Source organism: Ostrea edulis, chromosome 4, assembly GCF_947568905.1.
Source record: "Ostrea edulis chromosome 4, xbOstEdul1.1, whole genome shotgun sequence".
Taxonomy (NCBI): Eukaryota; Metazoa; Mollusca; class Bivalvia; order Ostreida; family Ostreidae; genus Ostrea; species Ostrea edulis.
The window spans coordinates 36,658,645-36,683,636 of record NC_079167.1 but is presented as its reverse complement, the minus strand read 5'-3'; the positions used below and the strand labels follow the sequence as shown (position 1 = coordinate 36,683,636).

The following is a 24,992-nucleotide window of genomic DNA, read 5'->3' as shown; positions in this document are numbered from 1 at the left end:
TGTTTGCATGATTATGATGAGCATTGAGCCCTCACCAAAACTGAAATTCAAGATTCAGGCCCTAGTGCTGTGCTAAGTTGATCATATTTTGAAAATACATTATATCTTAGATGATCTTCTCTACTTCTGGACATTAAAGAGGCAAATTGTTTGCATGATTATAATGGACATTGAGCCCTCTACCAAAGTTGTGAAATTCATGATCCCCAGGTACCAGGGTGGGGTTTAAGAAATTAAGATTGGTCATATATATGCAATAGAAGATCTTCTTTACTGCTGGACATCAAGCAGACAAACTATGATTATAATGAGCAATGTCAGATTTATGACCCTTGAGTTCAGGTCCCAGCTGAGTGGGGCTTACAGTGTATAGTTGATCACTTGTTGAAAATGCAACATATTTAATAAAATCTACTCCTGGAAAAGAAGTAGGCAAATGTGAATATATGATTCCCGAGTTCAGGCATAGTTAATTATATTTATTCTGGACATCGAGCAGGCAATCTGTTTGCATGATTATAATGTGCCCTCTTTCAAAACTAGAAATTCATTTTCCTTGGTTTCAGACCCCAGATGGGGCAAAGTTGATCATATATTGAAGATGTATTAGAATTATCTTTACTTCTGGACATCTTTCAGTCAAACTATTTGTATGATTATAATACTATCCAGTGTGCTTTCTTTGCTGTCAAACTTCTGAAATCCATGGAACCTAGATTGAGGCCAAGGTTGGGGGAAAGTTCATTATATTGAAAATGCATTATATTTCATTACAAATCTTCTGTATTTTTGGACATCCAGCAGAAAAATGTTTGCATTATTATAATGAGCAACTCAGGCCTTCTACCAAAATTGTGAAATTCATGTCCTATGATTAAGTAACTTCTTATCTCAGGATGGGACTGTATTAATCATATGTTGACAAATGCATGCATTTCTTTTAAATAGTTTCTCTTCCTTCCTGTACATCAAGTACACAAAATTAGTGCATCGTTATGAGCATTGCACAGGTTTCTATCAAATATACTGAATATTTAGGCTTATGAACCTCAAATAGAAAATCACATTTTGCTGTGATGTGATAAAACTTAAATGTACTCTCCTATGAAAGAATTGTAAATTATCAATTGTGTATGATAATCATACCAATTAATTAATATTTATCATCTGGTACAAAGTATGAAAATGGAGAAGTATAAAAAGCACACAATGATTAGAATTCTAAAGACCAAAAATGTGCATTCTTTGGGTGACTGTTAAGGTCTATAAGTCTTGTATTTGTTCCTATATTATAATATGAAGCTGTGTAAATTCTGCAGTTTACTAGTAGTTAAAATCCTGAATAAAATGAAGTCTCTTATTAAATATTCATCTTCCATTATACCATGGTAAACTAAGTAACAATGTATTGAAGGCTTTTGTTATCCTGTATATTCAACATCATAAGTAAAACTTCATATTTGTCACAATTAAATCCATTTTATTCTGCTGGAGGGAACAACATTTTAAAACCCAATTTAATCCTGTCAATAACAGACTTGAAATAATCTTTGGGTTGTGAGAACTCCGTTTTCTTCAAAAACAAGTCTTGATACTCGGGTAAAATTTCATTGTCCTTGTAGATTTTATCCTTCACTAAGTTTCTTTCTGCCAGCTGGTTGTATCCAAGAAGTGCACCTATGCCCAGCTGAAGAATCAAATTAATTCCCATAATTCCATAGTGATGTCTACTTCCTCTGATGCCGAATTGGACAAAAAAGTTCTTCATTTGCATTCCAACATGTTTGGAGAGAGTAACCCCGGATTTCCTCCCTTTCTCCCATGTTGATGTCAAGAAGGGATATGAGGCAGTAATGACAGGAATGACCGATCCAAATACTAACTGCTCTGCAGTACTTAGAGCAATGGCCTGGTCACCACTTACTGTTCCCGCAGTTATTGGTAAAGTCACATCGTGTTTATAAGCGTATTTCGTGACAATATGTGCAATTGCTAAATTTGGAGCCACAATCAATGCAACAGTAACATTGTGAAAACTGCAGGCAGAAATTCTGTACCAGGTGACTGTTGTAGCTGCCAGGCCCACAGCTGAACAGCAGCCTGCTAAATCTGGTGCATGTCTTAGTGTGGTGCTGTAGAACAAAATATATACTCATGAATATAGTGTACATTCAATAATTTGAAATTATTTTTATTTCATATCAATCAATGGTTGCTGTCAATGACTAACAAATATTCATTATAATAAAATCCATTTTCACAACAAATGCTATATGATTTCTTGATACTAAAAATCATCTATTCTAACTTTCTAAAAAGTAGTGAGAATCTTGCAGAAACCATAATCTAACTGAAGAAGACTCACGTTTGGTTTTTGATCCTAGTGTAATCTTCATCTTTGACTTTATCAACAGGGTTTACAGAAGTTTCCTTTTGTACTTGAGACATTCTTCCACTTCTTGTGTTGATATTTATCTACAAATATTAAACACTACATGAAATTTAGCTGTATATTTCTTTTCTACAGCAGCACAATGATAAGACCGGCAAACATAAAATGGAAAGAAATGAAATATACAGCGTTCGGGATGTTAATCTGTTACAGTCAAAACATCTAACATCACAATGCAATGGGCGGACAGAGAAAGATGTAAGTTTATCACCGTGCACAAGTGGAAACATTTTTCAGCACAGAATTTTGTGATTTTTTTCTTTTTCATGTTTATTATATATACACATATAATTTAACGCAGTCTTGTTCATAACGATGAAAGCCCTGCTAATAATTGCAATTAACTTATTTGGATAGCAATATAGTATGCATAAATATGCATGAGAAATGGGGGACCAATTTTTTCGAAAATCTAGTTCCATATACATACACATATGGCGTTTTCTTGAAATATTAACCGTACAAATATGTTTTAATGGGTATACAGACCACATGTGTATAGTTGAATTGAATTTTTTTTTAAATAGTTGATTTTGCAGAAATATTTTGTGCTAGAAGTGGAAGCTATATGCTAATTGAAATCAGGAACTGCAGTTTCCGTGGTCCTATTACCCACTCATTGTTCTGTGATCAGCTAGATGGATTATAAAAATTGAAATAATTATGTTCCTCTTGGTTTTAATCTCTTATAGACTCCATACTTTCGTTTTGAATATGTTTCACCAAATGTTTAACATTATAATTCATTAATACAATACGAGTAAAACTAAGTGGTTTGAAAATCAACTTAGAAATTGAAATTTCAATCTAATGTTTTCAAGGGAGTCCTTGCTAAAATTGTACCCACCCGTGCATGGCAAAAGCTTAGATCTTTTCAATCTACGTCAAGTTTGCATCTGCGCTCTGCATTGTGTCATACGTCAAATGTTTTGCCTGTAACAAATAACATCACGAATGCTGTATATTTAATTTCTCGCCACTTTATGTTTGCCGGTCTTATACATGCTTCTCCTCTGCATATTTTCACCCTATGGAATCTGCAAGATCCCTAAAAATGGAAGAGTTACTTTATACACTTTTAAGAATTGATTATATATAATGTTGGTCAAGGTCAGTCATCTTACCACTACAGGGATGCTGTTCTCAATGCAAATTAAATGATTTTAATTGTCCCTGGTTTTGTTATTTGTTAAAAGGTATCAAAGAGGGTTAATTGTTACGGGCAACTCATGCTGGCTTCACACTATACCATAGGATGCCGATTTCTACCACACCGTGGATGACTGTGTATATCAAGTTGGTATTAGCTATGATCTACATAAACAATCCCAAATTATCTAACATGCTGCTCACATTAAAACACCAGAGAATGTGGATAATCATGGACTATTAACAGCTCTTCACTCAATATTGTGTAATTTGATCCTTGGAATAGGGGTCATGGGCACTCCTTGCACATTATAACTTGAACCTTTCCAATGCAACCATATAAACTGGTAATTTTGTCTGTCGCGACGAGCTCGCTCCTTTGATTACACAATTGAGTCGTGTGATTTCTCTTCATCAGCTGAAAAATGATTGGGACTACCCATAATGCCTCTGGAAAAATGTTGCCGTCACTGCGGTATACGTCACTGACAACCCCATAGATAAAACAAATACATGTAGTTTGGAAAGTACCACAAATGATTTTAGATTCCAGACAAGCTTTTCCATACCTTCATACGTTTTGTTGTGGATAATTGCTTGGTTTGAAAGAAAAACAATTGCAGCTAATGATGACGTCATATTTTCCGTGTTAAATGAATTGCCTAAAGTGTTATGGGTCTTCGTTCGTCTCAACAGTCGCACCATAAACACATTAATAATAGTAGGGGCCTATACCATTAACCATACCACCCTCTAATAAAAAACACAAGGAGGGGCTGGTTTGGTATATATCCCTCCTATTATCATTACAGACAAAATTACCAGTTTTTGTGATGCAACCCTCCCATCCCCTGTAAATGTCACCATTGAAATAAAGCTGTAACCAGTGGAACCTGAAAAAGGACCTGTGTAAGTCTGAAAGTAGTCCGTCATCTCTGTAACTCATTGATCAAATATAGCTGTAACAAGTGGAACCCAAGACTTTAGGACCTGCATGTTAAAACTCGTACACTATATAAATTACCTGTCTAATGCAGTGTGGGAAATTAACGGCAGACCGATAAACAATGTCTATAGAAAATCTCATTGGTCTATATTGATCAAAATGACGATAGACTAACTTGTCTATGGGAAATCTGACCAAGTCATGTCTATGTTACATAGATTTGTTTCTGTCCACCCCTTTTTACAATAAAAAGTTCCATATTTTAAATTTAATTTCGAATCGAGAGTATTCCATTTTAAAAAAGAGGGGGGAATGAAACTGAATCAACTCGATATGTACTATCTCTTTCATCTTCGTGTCATTGATCCAAACCTCGTGTTTAGTACCAAGTTAAAAAAAAAAAAAAATCCAAGTTTTGTTACCAGTAGCGATCTCACTTAATTGCCGTTAATCACATTCTTTGTAATTACTAAGGAAATGGGTGGCCATTTCTATACGGATGCGTCTTTCATCTCTGCAAGTTTGGTTGGGTGAATATTGTTTAACATCCCGCTCAAGAATCTTTCACTTACATGGAGATGCCACCATTGGCATTGAGGGGCTGCAAAATTTAGGCATAATGCTCGGTGCTTACGGCCTTTGAGCAAGGAGGGATCTTTAACGTGTCACACCTACTGTGAAACAGGGTCTTGTTTTTTGCGGTCTCATCCAAAGGACCATTTCATTTAGTCGCCGCTTATGATAAACAAGGAGTAATGAGGATCTATTTTAACCTGGATCCCCTCGAGACCTCTTCTTTAAGGAGAGGGGGGACTCACAGAGTGCAAAATTTCGTAGCTCTAGCAGAGGCCTGTTCAGCAGAGCAGGCACATGTGAGTGCTCACCTCTAGCATCAAAGGATTATATTGGGAATATTCACGGGGTCATGCTCTGCTGAACAGGTCTCTGTTCTTTTAGAATGCTGAAAACAGCTGACGAATCAATGTTCGTAATATTTGCAAGGTTTTCCACAGTATATCTTGCATCTTCAGCAATTAGTTTTCTTAATGCTGATTTTAGTGTTTTTATTTCGGTCTATAGGAATTTGTTGTGGTTTATAGGAAATAAAATGCTTGCGGACCGCATGTCTTCAGGATGGAAAAGTTTGTTTCGCACACTGCTCAGTAATGCAAGTGGAGATAGTGCGCAGTCTAAATTATTGTGTTAACTATGTAGAATCCATGTAGTTCAGTAGCAAGTATGATTACCGAAAGAATATCCTGGACAACTTGAATCCAACAGTGGTTTTGTAAGTGTGCGATACCAATTTCGAATTTCCTCTAAAATCATTTTATCTTGATTAGCATTAAGGAAGAAGATAAGTTGTGTTATGAGTTAAAGAAGTCAGAATATTTGTGTACTTACATATTTGCATCAGTACATTGCAAAATAAGGTTAAAATAACGACGTTTCATAGGTTTAACTTAATCCGAGTCTGTGCCTGAGCCGAGGTCATGATTTTATTCAACATAAACTGGTCCTCTCTTTCTTTTCAACAGTAACTAGTTTTCACATGGCTTTGGGTAAAGTAAGGTATGCTAGTCTATATTTCTAATCTTGATAGTATTTTACCATTGTGTATTCTAACTATATCTTTTTACATGGGTTATTATTAAAACAAAATAACATTTTAAAAAACAACCAAGATTTGTTCGTGAAATAGGCCTAGTGGCAAAAAAGAAACGCTCCAAGTTCAAGGTCACAAGATAAACAAAAATATTCGGTAGATCTACCAAAAGAAAGGTCTTCTCAACAAGGAATGCACATATAAAATTCCTATCAATCATTATTTAAAAGTTATGAGCAAGGTTAGAGTTCGCTTAAAGGTTTAAATTTTGGGTCAAACTCCACGGTCAAGGTCAAATAAAAGGTGAAGATAACGAACAATGACCAATCTCATAACTCTTATAAGCAATACAAAATAGATAGTTGGGCAAACACGGACCCCTGGACACACCAGAGGTGGGATCAGGTGCCTAGAAGGGGTAAGCATCCCCTGTCGACCGGTCACACCCGCCGCGAGCCCTATATCCTGATCAGGTAAACGGAGTTATCCGTGCAGGGCGCGAGTAAACAACCTGCAAAAGCTGATGTGTACACGTTCAGAGAGTAGGCCTTTACGCATCTTCACAAGTCAAGGTTTTGTGATTACGTACTCTTGAGAGTATAGGGATAGCCTATACGAGGTTCGATAGATTTCTATCTTCATATAATGAACACTTGAGAGAGTCGGATGACGAGGATCTTGTAAGTCACAGAGGTGATAATGATCCAGTCTTTAACAATTCACCGTCTGATGATGTTGTTGAAGTCCATGATGAGGACAATCAATCGGAGTTTGATAACTCTGCTGCCGGTTCTGTGTATATGGATACTAATGATTCATGCACAGTAGACTGGGAGAACTTTGTTAGGAAGGTAACATCAGAATTAAAAATAAATGCTGTTAATGATTCTGAAAATCACAGTCAAGATTTCAAATCCTATATGTCAGAATACCTGATGGGGACAAAACATTTTGTATACCTTAACTGATGTAGACGAAAAGTTCCAGCGTAAAGGTGCAATACGTACTTATGAAACATCAGATGATGGGGAGTTTAGAGTAACATCTTCATATTTTAAAAAGTATTGCACAACACCACGACTTGATGAAAATATTGAGGACAGTTCCTGCACAACAGGAAGGAAAGGTAACCAAAATTCTTACTGTTTCCATAATCCAGTGTTGCATTCTCGTAATATTGAGCTATGAAAGATAGATCAAGAGTCTAGACTTCTTCTGAGAGAGTTGACTTATGCGTCTCTAATTACCTCATATGTGGACAGTAATGAGGACAAGACGGAGGCCCTCCAAGCGTTGATGCAAAGTTTAAGTCAATGGCTGATGTTACTTCCCATATCTTAGTGGGTTCAGTTGCGGTACGAAGATTCATTCACATCGAAGATCTGGCTTTTAAAAACAAAGCAACTGAAAAACGAACTTCTTGTACAATCCACTCTTAAACCTAAACTTTTTTGTGGGGAGTATTTTGACGTTCTACACTCAAGTGCAAAGTTTGCGAGATACTATGTAAACGCAACACTCGAAAAGTTCAAAGCAGAGATGGTTCAACCCCCCAATTCTGCGAGAAAAAGGAGAAGAAAAGAGTCAGCTGGCACATCGGAGCAGAAAGAACAGCAATCAAATACTGCAAAGAAGGGGGAGTTTTCCACTGATAGAAATGCAAAGAATGGCATTGGGATAGGTTGGGCGCTGAATTCTCAAGTTTCTTTTAATGTCCAAACTCGTAGCTCGGACCAAGGTCGTCTGGGGTTTCGTCTCCAGAAGTAAGCTTGACAGATCAAATAGAGACTCGCCTCGAGTTGCAGAAATTAACCAGAGTAAGCTGTCGGGTCATTTCTTACTACAGGGAGTGAATGAAAATTACATCCGACGAATGGATTTTAACATAGTCCTGGAAAAATTCAAGCTTGTGTTCTTCAAACACCCTTTTAGCGACAGGAGAACAGATAAAAAATGTACAAATTGTTGCACAAAGCAATGTATTTTAGAAGAAATAGAAAGTTTATATTAGAAAAACATGCCATAGAGCCTGTTCCCAAGACAAAAGAAGAACAAGGATTTTAATGCACCTTTTTAGTTCCAAAAAACCGAGATGGAGGGTACTTTCCAATTCTGAATTCGAAACCGTTAAATGTTTTCCCCAGAATCAGCATTACAAAATTCAAAGTCAATAATTCAGGCTTTGAGTACAGGAGATTAGGTTGCGTCAATAGATCTAAAAGGATGCATATCTAAATGTTCCAATTTATCCAGAGGACAAGAAATACCTCAGATTTAGGATAGACAACAGACATTATCAGTTCAGGTCAATGCCATTCCGTCTAGCAACAGCTCCACGAGTGTTCACAAAACTAATGGGAGCAATAGGAGCACATCTGAAAACTTAACAGATTTTCATTTGCATGGTACTTGGGCAATTGGTTTCTGAAAAATGCAGATCGAATCACCTTAATGCACCAACTACAGAGAACTCTGTTATTATTTATGGATTTGGGTCTGGTGATAAATCAATCCAAATCAATCCTTGAACCAACTCAACCGATCACTTACCTTGGAGCTCTCTTTCTTCTCCAACATGGTTTTGTGTACCCAAGTTTGGACCGTTTCCACAGTCTTGGTGGAGTAATTTCTGCCATGGTTACGGATTCATTTATCCCAGCTCATACATTTCTCAGAGTCCTTGGTTTAATGGCAGCCTACATAGACTTGGTCCCTTTTGACAGACTCCAGATACGTCCAAATCAATTCTACCTCTTATCCCAGTGGCGTCCACATTTGAACAACCTGGATCACAAGAACTTTCTCATTCCACATCTACGCCGATGGAAAGAGTAGCGGAACGTCCTTGCTGGAACATCTATCCCGAGTTTCAAGACAGATGCCTCATCTTGGGGAGCAAACCTAGAGGATCACAGTGTATTGGGCAAATGGGCAGTGATGGAACAGTTATCACACATAAATATATTGAAACTCAGTGCAGTTGAGAAAGCACTTTATCACTTTAAAGACAATCAAACACAAAGAGATCCTATTGAGGACAGACAACTCAACAGTGGTATCCTACATCAATCGCCAGGGAGGAACAAAATCTGCAGTTCTGTTCATGTTGACATGGAGGATTCTGTATTGGTGTCGCCTTTGGGGTGTACAACATTGAGCAGCACACATTCCTGGGAAAAGACAATGGTAACGGATTAGTTGTCTAGGGGACGACAAATTCCGAAGATGAATGAATGGAGTCTCAATCTGGATGTACTTCAACAGATTTTTTGGATTTTCTCCACTCCAAACACCTATGTGTTTGCAGCAAGGAAAAACCGTGAACTAACTTTTTTTGTTTTTTGTTCTCCCTTCCCAGATCCTCTAGCATGGGGATGCGATGCTCTAACTGTAGATTGCCAACTCTCTATTTTGTATTGCTTATAGGAGTTATGAAATTGACCACTGTTCGTTATCTTCACCTTTCATTAGATAGAAATGTTTGCATATGCATCCACTACCAATATCAATTCCAAAAGTGCTCAAAAATAGAACAGGAATATTGTGTACTTTTTCTCATAGCGACAGTCATGGTTTCCGGACCTACTGTTTTAGACTTTCCATGGGAACCTCCCATAATAAGAAACTTGTCACAAAAGAGAGGACAGTTCATTCATACAAGTCCGGAAAATCTACGTCTGGCCGTTTGGTTCAAAAGACAAAGTCTTGAGAACAGATTTTCTGAGAAAGTTAAGTCGTTCATCTTCAACTCTCGAAGACAACCAACAAGAAAAATGTATGATGGTAGAGTACGAATCTATAGAGAATGGTGTACCACTAACCAGAATGATCCTCTTGATTGAGTCTACTGTAGCTGATTTGGCAGACTTTTTCATCTACTTGCAAGAAGAACGTAGCTGTAAGCCAAACACTATTACAGGTTATAGATCAACGATAGCACTATTTACAAGAGTTGGAGCAACAGTTTCGTTAGTAATAATACTGATTTATCAAAACCAATTAAAGAATCTATAATTCTGAACCTAATGTACGACAATTACTTCTAAATTGGAATCTACCGTCAGTTCTATAGAAATTGTGTGATTACCCATTTGAACTAATGAACTCATGCGATATGAAGTCTCTTACTTGGAAAACTGTTTCAAGTAACATTGTCGACAGCTTCAAGAGTGAGTAAAATTCAGACTCTCTCTCTCTCTATCGGGGAGACGCACTTGCGTTTAGAAAGGAATGGAATACGACTTTTACGAAACATACAGTTCTTGACCAAAAATCAATGGTTTGGAAAGCCATGTAGATCTATCTTCATACCAGAGTTTAACACCTATATAACACATCAGAGACTTGCATTTGTGCCCATGCAGAGCACTAAAATATATCTGGAAAGAACAAAGTCTTCTCGTGGTAATGAAAAGTGTTTAACTTATAAATCAGGTCTACAAGAACCAGCATCCAAGAATTCCATATGAAGATAGATTGTGTCTCTTGTAAAATTTGTGTATGCAAGGTGAAGATAACGAACAGTGATCAATCTCATAACTCCTACAAGCAATACAAAATAGATAGTTGGGCAAACACGGACCCCTGGACACACCAGAGGTGGGATCAGGTGCCTAGGAGGAGTAAGCATCCCCTGTTGACCGGTCACACCCGCCGTGAGCCCCATATCCTGATCAGGTAAACGGAGTTATCCGCAGTCAAAATCAGTGTGCCAAGAACGGCTTAACAATCGGTATGAAACACGTCAGACAGCATTTGACACAATGCGAGGTTGTATTGACGAACTAGATCGTTATAACGACCATAGAATTTGCGAAATGCTGACTTCAATCGGGACTGTTGAAATCCCTGTACCATCAACTTGTTTGTCAGTAGCTTACCTCGATTTAAAAACTGACTATACCCAGAACAAGCTCTTGCATATCGAATCAGTTGAGATATATAAACACCATATGCAGGTGATAATGGAATATTGCTACATAAATGTGGGAAGTTGACGATGGAGAAGCTGAAATCATCCCGTTTGTCATACAGTTGAGTTGTCAATTTGCCGTTAATGTCTACTTTCAATAAAATATCTAAGTATGAAGCAGAAGTGGACGACTCTGTGGTGTCCTATATTTCGAGCTCACAGGGATATATCAAATCGACATATGAATGAAAGCTATCATTGTTAATAGACAAAACGTCATCGATATATCTAAAAGTCGAATTGAAGGTCACAGCGAGAGCTTTTTTCTTCTCACGTAGAAGTTTTTGTATGAAAAGATTAGTGAGACCTCATCTACCATTCGTGCGCATGACACTAGACGAATGACAACTTCATGGTCCCTTTTCAATGGAGCAACAGTAGAAGAAATTTTACAGACACCTCATTGGGCAACAGAAACCACTTTTACTGCTTTCTACATGAGGGATGTTCCTTAAGGAAAAACCCGGGTTTCCAAGCTTTCAGTCATTGACACTTCAAGATGGGCAACGGGGAAAGAACAGAAATATAGTACACCTGTTATGGTGAGTCCAGTTTTTACTTTCACTATCTATGTAGATAGTAAATGCAACTACGTTATCCCACCCTAATGCTGCTAAAAATTCTGCAAAGAGTTAATGAAGGTTAGCATAGATATTGATGTAAACTGGAGGTAAAACCTCTGTTTACGATATATCTTTACTTACCTGCATCACCCAACCCTTGTTTGATTGGATCCTAGTTTTGTCTAGGTCCTCACAAAACTGAAGCGGAAGCGCTTGCGCCTTATTGGTATTCACTCTGTGTATGACACCACAAGGGTGGTCTCAACAGTTCAGGCAAGATCGTAGGCAGCCCAGGGAAAATGCAAAAAGTTGATGCAGGTAAGTATAGGTATATCGTAAACAGACATTTTACCCTTAAAAACCCCCAATCTACGATAAGGACAAATATCACAACAGTGTTAAAATAAATAATATAATATTTTTTATCTAGATACATTCTGTACATGTATATCTGTGAAAGTATTTTGCTCTCCTGATACTGAAATATTGTTTCTCATTTCAATATTTTCCTCTCTGTAGTTTCTATTCCTTTTTCTTTGGATTCGTCCAGCATAAAAAATTTCAAACGCGAATATAATGATAACGAAACACAGGACAACCGCATACACGACAAATATCCCGGAAATCTGGTCTATTTCCAATATCGTTGTTTTCGATTCTCTAGCACACTGGTTTTTCTTCCACCACTTGGATCTATATTTTGACAACACTCCATTTTCTAACATTTTCATCATGCTGAAATAAGAGACATAGTATGTGTGTACTGTGTACATGTATTTCTAAAGATTTCCTTACAGGAAATAAAGTACATTAGGAAAATGTGTTTCGGTACGATTTAGCAAATAGCCACAGAAATATCATTATATTATTATATCATCTATATTACATTGTTACACCGACACCATCATAGGTGAAATAGGATCTACACTTTGAACAACGAACGCATTGCAAGTATAACAACGTAATTACAAACATCCTCAAACATAAATGTATGATCCAACTACGAAATTGTCTCATTTATTTTTATATATTTTGTATTGCTTATAGGAGTTCTGAGATTGATCACTGTTCATTATCTTCACCTTTCTCAAACCATTTACACATAACATACAAACGAAATGATATCAGCGTAAATTAATTAGTCCATTGAAGTTTGACTTTCAGTTTCACGGTAATCTTGTCATACTTACTGATAATTAAAGGCTTCTTTGTATGGTGCGTTTTTAGGAACGATGAAGGACAAGGTGATTTTACTAATTGACTCCTGGGCGATTTCAAGAGAGCTGCATTCAGTATTTATCAAATACAGAAATTGTGAGTAATCCCATAGCAGTGCATAGCGACCAGTTTCCACTAATTTGTAGCCCTCTTCTACTGTATTGATTTTAGGCATATCTGACATCTTTTCCCTGATCCTTGAGTATAGACCTCCTTTAGCATCCTAATAACCAATAGGGAATAAAGAATAGATGATGTCCAAAAGTAAAATAGTTATGTTGACATGCAGCTTTATCATGTTGATATGCGGCTACGGGTGACATCCAACACGCAACTTGATGACATGCAAATTTTTCTGAAGTTGATTTGAAACGTTTACATGCAACTTAGGTATGCATATTTTCGTTAATAAGTTACATGTTTAAATATATTTACGTCCTTTCGAGAATTTAGCTGTATATGAAGAACCACAGACCTATGCTTAGAGCTCAAGAGTCCCAGACCTGAGTGCCCGCGTCAGTGAGGGTTCTGCAATGTGTCAACGCCTGTCTCGACTCTAGACCTCTGTGTTTAAGATCATATCCGAAAGACCCGCGATTCTCACTTCTAAATGCCGAACCATGGGCGAAGAAGCGATCACTACCTATGTTTACGTCTAAGTTTGACGTGGCACGAGCGGGGCTCTAACTCACGAGCTCCCGTTTACGAATCGAACGCTCTACCACTAACCTATGACGACCGGTTGCATGTAAACATAATATAGACATAATTAAGATGCATGTCAACATATAAATTGGATATCACACATTGGCGATAACTATACATTTTCTTTATAAGGCAGAAATATGCTACCATACGAATCAAAAGCGTTATATAACGTAAAAGAAAAGCATAATAACGTGAATCAAAGGCATAATAACGTGAATCAAAGGCATAATTTAACACCAAACAAAGACGAAATAACACATAACAAAGCGTAATAACGCGATTTAAAAAAAAAATAATAGAGCTGATAACACGAAAAAAGACGCAAAAGGCGTGATAATGCAAATCAAATGCGTATTAACGTTAAAGGCGTAATAATGCAAATCAAATGCGTATTAACGTGAAAGGCGTGGTAATGCAAATTAAAGGCGTTTTAATCCTAGAAAAGGATTCAAAAGGCGTTAGATCGCGAAATAAAGGCGTGATAATGCAAACTGAAGGTATATACATGTATACAGTGTATGTTGCAATTCTAAGGTATGTAAACAGTGCATGTACGTTGAATTTATGTTATAATGTATCGTGGCCTTCTTGCTTCCTCGTTTTACTTGATGTGGAGTCATGATAAAGCAAATCAAATAAGGTACTCCAGACCTTCCACGTCAGCGAAGTTTTCCGTGCTTGGGTACTTTTTCAAAATATACACGATTTTGTTCCCGTTACTCCGCCATGGCGCATTTACATTCATCTTACACGTGTTTTATTCATAGATTTTCTACTGTGCAAAGATCTACTATACATACAAATTCGTGTGCACATGGATGTTCCATTTAGATAATTATAACTTCATTGCTCGTCGATTAGGAAAATCGTCGGTCTCATACTACCGTTGGACGCTGTACCAAAAAGGGTTAAGATATCTTGATTTGGGGTGTCCTTAAGAGAAGCTAGGGTACTCCAACAATTAAAGTCTCCTATATTTATCTACGCCTTTCTTTTGCATCATTACGCCTTTCTTTCGCGTTAAATTACGCCTGTCTTTTGCGTTAAAACTCCTTTATTTTGAGTTTCTACGCCTTTGATTCACGTTATTACACGTTTCGTTTGCGTTATTACACCTTTAAAGATGCATTTTTTCCTTATGTTTGAAATGATCGTGTAGGCTTTTGTACGATTTTTTTGATAATGCTGAAATTATCTACTATAAGAAATAGGTACTTTAAACATGGCATGGTGGTTGGTTTCCTGAACGACAAGAGGCTTGTAGACTGTCTGAGAAGCAAGTTCCTCTAGATTCTTTATAGGGGTTGTGGCCAGAGAAACCGTCAAAAATGCCACCAAATTAGCGGTGTACAGTGCCGTTATTACTATGGTGAAGATCCACCAAAGTCCAAGAATGACTTTTCCAGATGGAAATTTAGGACGAATTCCATCATCTGAAATTTTGAATACGTTCTATAAATTATGTTACCTTACTGGTATCAACTCACTTTTACTTCTTTCAAAGGTGTCGGTTGTCTTGGCTTAGTAATTGTGTTCTCAGTAAAGTAATTTCAAATATTGAAAGCAAGTACCCCGCAACTAGTAAGCCCTACGTTATGGAATATGAATTTTTATTATATTTAAATGATTCCATTAGTTTTCTAATACTTAAACAACACTAAAACAACACTAAAACATCACTAAAACATCACTAAAACAACACTAAAACATCACTTAAACATCACTTAAACATCACTAAAACAACACTAAAACATCACCAAAACAACACTGAAACAACACTAAAACATCACTAAAACAACACTAAAACATCACTAAAACAACACTAACACAACACTAAAACAACACTAAAACATCACTAAAACAACACTGGAACAACACTAAAACATCACTAAAACAACACTAAAACATCGCTAAAACAACACTAAAACATCACTAAAACAACACTAAAACATCACTAAAACATCACTAAAACAACACTAAAACAACACTAAAACATCACTAAAACAACACTAAAACAACACAAAAATAACACTAAAACATCACTAAAACAACATTAAAACAACACTAAAACATCACCAAAACAACACTGAAACAATACTAAAACATCACTAAAACAACACTAAAACATCACTAAAACAACACTAAAACATCGCTAAAACATCACTAAAACAACACTAAAACATCACTAAAACAACACTAAAACATCACTAAAACATCATGAAGTTGGTAGTGTACCTTGTCCAAAAAATGTACCGATTACTACCCAGAAACTTCTGCGCAGAGAAGAATCCCTTTTCCGTAGTTTTGGATTTAATTTCGTTACAAGGTAAAGAGCGAGCGATGTTATCAATGCAGCGATTGCGATAGCAAGCCACGATGATGGAGACAAAGGTCGAAAGATTTGAAAAATCTTTTGCATTTTGTTTTCTGTACTTTTCATAAGGATTCCCATGCCGTCTTCTTCAAATGGCAAAACATAATCGATGATACGATCACGTTTTGTTGTTTGCGCAAAAGGTGCCACACCAATATCAACTTCCTGAAAGACAGTGCAAGAAGATACAAGAAAACAGAGAATGTCTAGTATTCAAAAAGACTTAAATTTAATTATAGTGCCATAACGGGCTTGAACGACAAATTAAAGTGATTCAATAATGACATATGGGATAAGAACAATTGAGTAATTATCTGTGAAATTGGTATCAGTAACACGTGCTGTTACATACCCCTCTCATCACCATTCCAACCATGCCGGTTGCGTTCAAGCCATCTTCCGTTGGGTTTCCATATAAACCATCTACTGAGTCGACGGATTCGTATCTGAGACAAATGAAATAATGGTAGTAAATAAAATATATTTACGAATATTTCTAAAAGGTTCGAGAAATTTTACAGATGTCGTAGTGCACTGCAAATTATCTGATATTCTTGGGTACCTAAATTTAAATGTTTTTGCAAAGTCATCAAGAATGTCGTAACAAAATCCATAATAATATGGCTTCCCTTCCTTTGTGATGGTCCTCATGGTGTAGGGAGCACTCTAGAACAAAATGGGAAATATGTAATGCTTGCTACCTCGGTAGCTTTATACATTGTTTTGTTGAATTTTCTGGAAGTTGTTTGGTATAAAATTCATCTTTAGAACCATTACCATCAAAGAACTACGACAGAAAACATGACAGATATGTAAGAATTCACCACAACTGAAACAACTCTCAGGAGTCTGTTTCCAAAGTTACGAAAGCCATTTTTGTAGAGACGTCCGTCAAACATTAGAAGCCCCTTGTCTTTGGTATATCGAGCTACTTCTTCAAACACCCCACTCTCTGTCCACGTGCTGTATACATTTATGGCATTTATCGAAGTAAAATAGGATTGAAGATTTGTAGATTCTAAAATCTGAAAATAACGAAATCAAAATGAAACGTATAGTTTAGATACGAGTGAAAAAGAAACAAAAGATAAAGCTGTTCAGTTTTGATGTAGAAAATTCCCCCACAACTCTTCATACAGTGGGTTTACCATACATAATCTATTTGATGAAGCATATTATATTACATGTATAAAGGAAAACAAAAGTAACATTAAAGTTCGCTTCTTTCTCAGATACTAATCGTTTCCAATTTCAGGTTTATAGGAAGAAGAAACCCTGTTTATTAATATCTGGGTAAGGAATATACGAATATTTAACATCTCCCTATTACAAATAAGCATTAGCTTCCTTTGCATAATGGATATACAGTTAACCAATCCTACCAATATCAAACAAATACTGCGTGTGAGTCCTGTAAGTACATCACTTCCGCAAATATGACGTATCAAAATCATGAATGCGGATACTGTGCAATCATATATGTACACGTCTCTGGTGCAGTCTAAAATAGGCAATATAAATTCAAAACTGTTTACATAAAGATACTTTCTCAAGGTACTAGTTTGATACATTTATGAATTATCTATGAAACGGAGTGTCCTCTGTCAATTACGAGTGTCTTCTTGTTCTAACTAATATATACCAACAACAGGAAACTATCAAATATGATGCATTTTTTTGTTTTTGCTGAGTCTGACATTTGAAATGTAACGTATTTTCTTAATACGATTGAATCCTGAATCAAAAACGAGAAATAAAATATCTTCTCTGTACACAAACCTTTTGTACAGCACTTTACATCTATGTGCTCTTGATGCTGTGAGCAGATGAATTTCCTACAACCCGTTGTTCACATTTTGGAAGCTTTCGACGGGTTGCAGAATTTAGGAGAATATGTGTAAGTTTTGTTTGTAGTTCATTGAGGTTTTTTTTATACCGTTACATCAGTTATACGGAGCATGGACACGACAATCAGTAATTTGTGTATTCTTGTTTACCAATGGTGCATGGTAATTTGTATTTAACCTTAGGTTTTGGCCATAAACGTAACTCACACTGTAATTTTTACTCTGCAGATCGTTGAACAGGATCAGCAAGAATCCCTGGTGTAGCGCTCCAGGTATGGTGCTATTTTGCAATGTGTTGGGATCCATATATAGTACCCAGCGGTATTGTGGGTTTAACATCTCCATAGAAACAGCCTGAAATCGCGTAGCAATTGTCTGATCAATGTGAAGTACAATATATTATGAAGAGTAAAAATCAGAAACGATAGGATTTTTGAAGACACTGTTTTATAATAACTTATAGATTGTTTATAATTACATCAAGTGTAAATATACCGGTGTCAGCCTTTTTGAAGATAATGAAAAATGGCCGTCACAAAATATAACGTAACTGAATTTAATTTTAAAAACGATTTGTAATTGTAATAGCGAGATACTTCTGACAATATCCGCAGAGTTTGTTCCCGGTCAGCTATAATGTAAACAGTCTCACTGGTCTTTTTTCTCTTGATGAGCGTCAAGACAACAGTTGGGTTGGTGTTTTCTGTTACGCTGATGGTGTTGGTGGAGATGCGAGATAAACTAAGCCGATAAAAGAGATCTTGTAGACAAAGGCAATCTAAAATATCAAAAGTATCATTCCGATGTATAAATATTTTTTCAATAAATCCCAAGCAATATTTGATGCTAATGTTATGGCTATGAACATTAGTCTATAGGTAAATAAAATCGACAAACATTGATTTTCGAGGACTCATTCATAATCCAATGTGCAGAAACTTTAATCTTGATATATGTTTCCTCAATCATCTGCAAACAAATCTTGGACCGTATCTCAGTAATCAATCTATCTTATGTAACATCCTTTCTGTAAACATTTACCAAAACTATCGTCGTGTATTAGATGTAATGTGTGCCATCTCTGTTCTCGTGCTAAGGACACAAACGCCTGATTCAGGAGGCGACAATCTAGTGAAAAATCCAGCATATTCTGTGATGAAGAGTGGATTAAATGTTTTTCATTGATCAGTATCAACGGTAGGCCCCATGAGGCTGCCTGCCATTGCAAGACCAACCCCACTTCCAAGGACGCTAGAGCTATTAATCCCAGTAAACATTGTCGTGGTATTTCATGGACTACAACAGAAGAGAAAATTTTGTTAGAAGGCATAATGTAGATGAAAGTTGCGCTTAATTGTAAAACAAAAACTACAAGAAAACAACAAGAAAAACTTCCATTACGATTATATTGTCTTTGTTACACTCTGAAGTGTGGGTTTGTTGTCCTTATCGGGGATATGACGGTCGTCAACATGGAGGGGATATTATAAAACGCGCGTAAGCGCCTCATACAAACCTACAATGCAGGCGACCTCTAATGGTGACATCAAGAACAATTTCATTGCTTTTTATTAATATCAATAGAATACACTCTTGAATGTATGACTAGTATTCCATAGAGGAATAATCTACATTCATTTAAATTGATGTATAGGTTTTTTTTTTTTTCTTTTCTTTTAAAAGTTTACTACTGTGTTTAATGTATGTTTTCCACCACCGAGCATTAGTAACCATAACAATAAGAGGGGAAAACACGATAAATCAAAAAAATGTACGAGAAATTCATTAGCAACATATTCCTTAACAATTATTATAACTCACTTTATATTGTCCTTCGATATCATATTGCTGCATAGCAAAAATCGAACCGAAAAAATGCCTTGTGCTATGAAGGAGAATTTACTGTCTATATAAAACAAACACCTTTTACTTCACAAATATTATAATATATATATACATGTATATATATATATATATATATATATATATATATATATATATATATATACACACACAAAAGATATAAAAAGTGGGAATTCATAACGACGTCATGCGGCGGTGGAATACTCTGTATTTATAGCGAGTGCAAAGCTCTTGTTTGTAATGCGAGCTCTAGTGACAAAAGCGCGCGAAAAGGTCCGATATTCGTCTTGATTTTTTTGGTCACAATCCCGGAAGTCCCTCATCAAAAATGGCGGAGATCACGCAAAGTCGCACATCCTTAATCTCTGATTACGAACTTACTTAGATGATCTCAATTTCATTCTATTCTTGTGGTCTACTACACAATGCAGTGCGCCGCATTAGATCTAATGCATTTTTAACGAAATGTAGTACCATGGCAAGACGATAGATGAAAGGCGAAGATAACGAACAGTGATCAATGTCATAACTCCTACAAGCAATACAAAATAGATAGTTGGGCAAACACGGACCCCTGGACACACCAGAGATGGGATCCGGTGCCTAGGAGGAGTAAGCACCCCCTGTCGACCGGTCACACCCGCCGTGAGCCCTATATCCTGATCAGGTAAACGGAGTTATCCGCAGTCAAAATCAGTGTGCCAAGAACGGTATTTGACGTAACCTGCTTCCCGAGGCTTATGGAATGAGAGTACGAAACCCCCGCACGCGTAACCCGGACGCAGTTCCAAGATTGAGCGGAGGTATAAATGTCTAGGTGTTGCGTGATTGGCCAATATCAAGAGTGGAATTATTTGGAATTGAAAGAAATATTATAGAGGTTCAAATTTATTGTCAGGATGAAAAATTATTGCACAAAATCGAGAAATGACTGAGGAAATTACCATGGTAGGGATGAGCTTAAAATGAAGGGTGTAATTTACTGCAGATTGCTATGGGTTGTAAAAAAGTACAAATATGGCCTATAAAAGGCACGGGACCCTATATAATTTTTGTCGTTTTTTATCAACACTTGGAATGAACTTTGAAATGTTTGCGGTCATTTGTTTAAAATTAATATAGTTAATTAGTGAGAAGTCCAAAGGTTAGCATGGAGGTCTATGGGAAATGAATTTGTACTTTTTTCCCTATATATGTGCATGTGCTTGCACAGTCGGAAGGCCTCGGGAACCAGATAAATGGAGGAGTGACGTCACGGTCTCTGTTTCGATGTCGAAGAAGCAGAAGAGGATCTAAATTAGGAGTTAAAGTGTGAGTTTAGAATGTGCTAACAAGACGATGGAAATCAACCTTACCACCTCTACTGTGACAGAGAAATTCATTAGTGTATACATTTAATGTTAAATGATCATGATCAACTTAAACTTCAATGTATCATTACAACAACGAAAAAAGAGGTTTCTAATATGTAGAAATTTATTTACTATTATGCGAATGCTGAAATATTTAATTATTGTGATTAATATCATATTTGTTAACTAAAATACGACATTACTACGCTGGGATACATTTTAAAATAAATTTTCAGGACAATCACCTCCCCTCCTTGCTATTTATGTGCGATTTTCAGTAAAATACAGATTTTCCCCGTTATATTTTAAATCTAATATATTAATGAATTCCATCGGTAGAAACTGTCGGTCAAGCATATTTGGGAGGGATGGAGGTTCCGAACCTACCACTCCTGGTAAAGATAGAAAATAAATATATTTGTCTTTTTTATGTCTTCCAGTTGTAAAATACTAAATGTCAGTCCATAGTTTCAATGGGACCCCTAAATAATTCATGGGATGGAACACGTTTCCCTGGAGAAAATTTCTGGATCCGCTCATATGCATGTAGCTGCGCTCGTTGTAACGGTAGCTCCGTCAACATGTTATGAAATAGTGTTGACTCAGCTCTTGTTTTGTTTACTAAGGAATCACAAGATTGATGCGGTTAATCATCCCGATCGAGCTATTGTACAATTATTGACATTTTTTTTTTTTAGGTCAGTACGATGCTTCAGCTACATTCCAAGACCGGGGTGTCAACAAATAGTTGAAGCTGTAAGTTTTCGGTGAATATGGAGCTTTAATGTTTGAAGGTATATTTGGACTCCAGTGTAGTGGGTACTGAGTAAATATGTTAGAAGTTCTTATATTGAAATTTTGATACAGCGATGAAAGAATAGATAAATAATCCCCTAGCGCAAACATCCGTGCATCAAAGGACCCCATTGGAAATAAGCTTTCGGGCTTTCATGGGTTATCCTTGGTATTTATGTATGTATGTTTTTATGTATTTATATACCGAATAAACATTTTTTTTTTACTTATTTAATACAGCGATATAAGGCCTCAATCGTGCGCAAAAAAAAAAAAAAAAATGAAATGCACCGTAAATCGAAAGTTTTTTTTTTTTTGTTTTTTTTATAGGGGACAGATCTGTAGCTCTCTAGTCTGTTCCAATATTTCCCCAGAGAGCTACAGATCTGCAGCTAGTACTGGGTGACTCTGTTTTTAACAAGGTGTATGTCTTCGGATGACGCTTGGTATCGCTTTGGATCAAATAAGACTACTGGACCTAGTGAAGGTGACTCCATGGAAACCAAGCAATGTTTATGGTACATAATGGTTTACTAATTGCTTCCTTTTCTGCTGTAAGCTGTAAAATTGGAATGCAATCACATAATGTTGCGAGGTTATCTGATTGATGAATGACAATCAGTTAGTAAAGTACAAACTTTAAATCTGGTTGGCACCAGTAACATTTTTCATATAGTATTCTAAATTACTCAGAAACTAACATCCACATAAACAAAATCCAAATTTGCTCGATATTCGTGAATACACCTTTAGCTTTCTGTCATGACAACATTGTAGAGTGTCATATTTAATAATCTGTGTAACATCACGCGCCTGAGCCCTGGGCCTCGATGTTTGATTAAAGAAATAAATAATCATTTCAAAAACGTCACTAGGATATGAAGTGCGGCGGTTACCAAATCAAATTCGTGAAGCCCGAAGGACTTCTAAGTAGATTTGATCATATACGGCCTCACTTCGAAGTACAGTCATATTCTAAATGGTTATATATGCTTCAGAGACGTACATCATGACGACACGGTGACCCAGTTAAAAGAGTGAGGGTTTCTGTTTGGGGTTTTAAAAATCTAAATTTAAGATGACAGGTTGCGAAGTATTCATTATTGTCCCCCACCGCAACGCGGAAGGGGACATAGAAATACAGGTGTCCGTGCGTCCGTCCGTCTGTCCGTCCGTCCCACTTCACTTTGTGGACGCAACTCCTCAGAAACGGCTTAACGGATTTTGTTCATATTTTGTAGGATTGTTAGTCACCATGTGTAGTTGATCATATTTCGCTGCCATTTTGATTCGACAATTTTTACAGGAGTTATGGGACTTTGTTGAACTTGTACGTGCTACACTATAGGAACACGTTGTGGACGCAACTCCTCAGAAACCGCTCAATAGATTTTGTTCATATTTGTAGGATTGGTAGTCACCATGTGTAGTTGATCATATTGTGCCACCGTTTTGTTTACAGGAGTTATGGGACTTTGTTGAATTTTGTACACATGTAGTACACTATAGGAACACTTTGTGGACGCAACTCCTCCAAAACCGCTCACCGGATTTCATTCAGATTTTGAAGGATTGTTAGTCACCATATGTAGTTGATCATATTGTGCCGTCATTTTGATTCGACAACTTTTACAGGAGTTGTGGAACTTTGTTGAATTTGTACCTGTTACACTATATAGAAACACACTTTGTGGACGCAACTCCTCCGAAACCGCTCAACGGATTTTGTTCAAATTTTGTAGGATTGTTAGTCACCTTATGTAGTTGACCATATTGTGCCGTCATTTTGACTCGACAAATTTTACAGGAGTTATGGGACTTTTGTGCTTTAACTTTTTTTGCGGCGGTGGGGGACATGGCTACGTGTAGCAATCTTGTCTTCAGTGAATTTCATTTACTTTTCAATGATCTGAAAATATGTTGCACTGCATCCATGGTACAGTGTATATGATTGATTGACACACCAGTTTACATAGAGAAAATTACTAATCGCAGACAATAAACATTGTAATGTATCTTTCTTTGGATATTCTGTGTTTCGATCCAAGATAAGCTTAGCATTCAACAACAAGAATGATTACAAAGAGTTCCCCAACATCTTCTGAACATGATACGTAGATGTGATCTTTTAAACAGTTCTTACAGTTACCAGAATTATGTCAGCTGGGACTTTTTCTGGAGGAGAAGTGATATTCGAGAAAAGCGCGAGCACATTAAGTTATCTTTTGGCACGCCATCTTCATCTTAAAAGAAAGGATATGTGGAGTTTACTTGTATGGTCCTCACCTGTTTTCAGACCCTTTTTAAAATTCACTCTACGTGATCGTTATTAATTAAATCTAAGACTTATAGACAAACAGAAAATTAAGCATGAAAATACGAAGACGTTCCAAAGTCAATCAAAATCTGACAAATGTAATGTGTGCATGAATGATGAATAACACAAAACATCAATCATTTTATCATAAAGATAGCATTTTGTAACAATACTTTAGCATCATTTCAAGTTCTGAAAAAAGACATGTACTTCATATCCACACATTGATAGGCAAATATACTGAAACATTGCAGAGTTGATTAATGCAATGCTGATGATGTTTAAAGTCAATAGAGCCAGTACCTTTCTGTGTGAAGTCGAACACGTCTTTTCCTTGGATTACATTGTAATACACTAGCCCGTTATTGGTTTGGTTTTGCGCCATTTCAGTGTTCAAACATTCCAAGCTGGTGTGGTAAATGGCATCTAGATGATATATTCGTAGAGGAAATATCGTAAGTACAATCAAAAGGAACTTAGACCGCCAACATTTTACGATAGTTACATACAGTTTACTGCACATGTATGAAGTTTAAGTAAATCCTAGCATCAGAATAGTTTTACTGTAAATTATCTATTTACCATTATATTTTCTGAATACCACAGAAACTATATGATTTGTATCGTATATATATATATATATATATATATATATATATATATATATATATTGATGTATCCGTAGTACGGGCAATATGCCGAGCATTTGCCTGCATTATATGGAATATCAAAACACAGATCACGGTTTTATTTACTCTTTGAGCATATTTCTACTGCAGAAAAATCTCCCCAAACTGGGTCATATTCTGAAATAAAAATCACATCGAACC

The 24,992-nt window shown here is 36.5% G+C and overlaps 2 protein-coding genes and 1 long non-coding RNA gene across 5 annotated transcripts; 1 reads left to right on the top strand and 2 right to left on the bottom strand.

Moving 5' to 3' along the window:
- Positions 1-1,459: 1,459 nt before the first annotated feature.
- LOC125670582 (uncharacterized) lies at positions 1,460-6,102 on the bottom strand. Of its 3 annotated transcripts, none has more exons than XM_048905823.2 (4): positions 5,952-6,090; positions 3,300-3,385; positions 2,366-2,475; positions 1,460-2,132 (listed from the first exon to the last, which is right to left on the bottom strand). In XM_048905823.2, exons 3-4 carry the CDS (start codon positions 2,446-2,448, stop codon positions 1,481-1,483), a joined length of 735 nt encoding a protein of 244 aa, XP_048761780.1. In that variant the 5' UTR covers positions 2,449-2,475; positions 3,300-3,385; positions 5,952-6,090; the 3' UTR covers positions 1,460-1,480. The 3 variants fall into 3 exon arrangements, with proteins under 3 accessions (XP_048761780.1, XP_048761783.1, XP_048761781.1); XM_048905826.1 differs by having other exon boundaries at positions 3,300-3,500; positions 5,952-6,072; XM_048905824.2 differs by lacking the exon at positions 3,300-3,385 and having other exon boundaries at positions 5,952-6,102.
- A 5,997-nt stretch (positions 6,103-12,099) lies between these two features.
- On the bottom strand, positions 12,100-24,663 carry LOC125670574 (glutamate receptor ionotropic, kainate 2-like). Its single transcript, XM_048905805.1, has 11 exons — positions 24,466-24,663; positions 18,877-19,131; positions 18,432-18,613; positions 18,043-18,189; positions 16,813-17,013; positions 16,551-16,654; positions 16,341-16,434; positions 15,850-16,153; positions 14,830-15,047; positions 12,879-13,129; positions 12,100-12,423 (listed from the first exon to the last, which is right to left on the bottom strand). The coding sequence occupies exons 1-11, from the start codon at positions 24,545-24,547 to the stop codon at positions 12,111-12,113; spliced, it is 2,151 nt and encodes a 716-aa protein (XP_048761762.1). The 5' UTR covers positions 24,548-24,663; the 3' UTR covers positions 12,100-12,110.
- LOC130054093 (uncharacterized) lies at positions 17,453-18,262 on the top strand. Its single transcript, XR_008802362.1, has 2 exons — positions 17,453-17,885; positions 18,064-18,262. It is a non-coding gene; the product is annotated as an uncharacterized LOC130054093 (long non-coding RNA).
- Positions 24,664-24,992: the final 329 nt, after the last annotated feature.

Coding starts and splice junctions, on each gene's coding strand:
- LOC125670582 (XM_048905824.2), bottom strand. CDS start 2,448: ATGTCTCAAGTACAAAAGGAAACTTCTGTAAACCCTGTTGATAAAGTC. Junction 2,133..2,365: donor ACTAGGATCAAAAACCAAAC/GTGAGTCTTCTT, acceptor TTTGTTCTACAG/CACCACACTAAGACATGCAC.
- LOC125670574 (XM_048905805.1), bottom strand. CDS start 24,547: ATGGCGCAAAACCAAACCAATAACGGGCTAGTGTATTACAATGTAATC. Junction 18,190..18,431: donor CTCTGCGGATATTGTCAGAA/GTATCTCGCTAT, acceptor ACGCGATTTCAG/GCTGTTTCTATGGAGATGTT. Junction 12,424..12,878: donor AAAGAAGCCTTTAATTATCA/GTAAGTATGACA, acceptor CTCTTATTTCAG/CATGATGAAAATGTTAGAAA.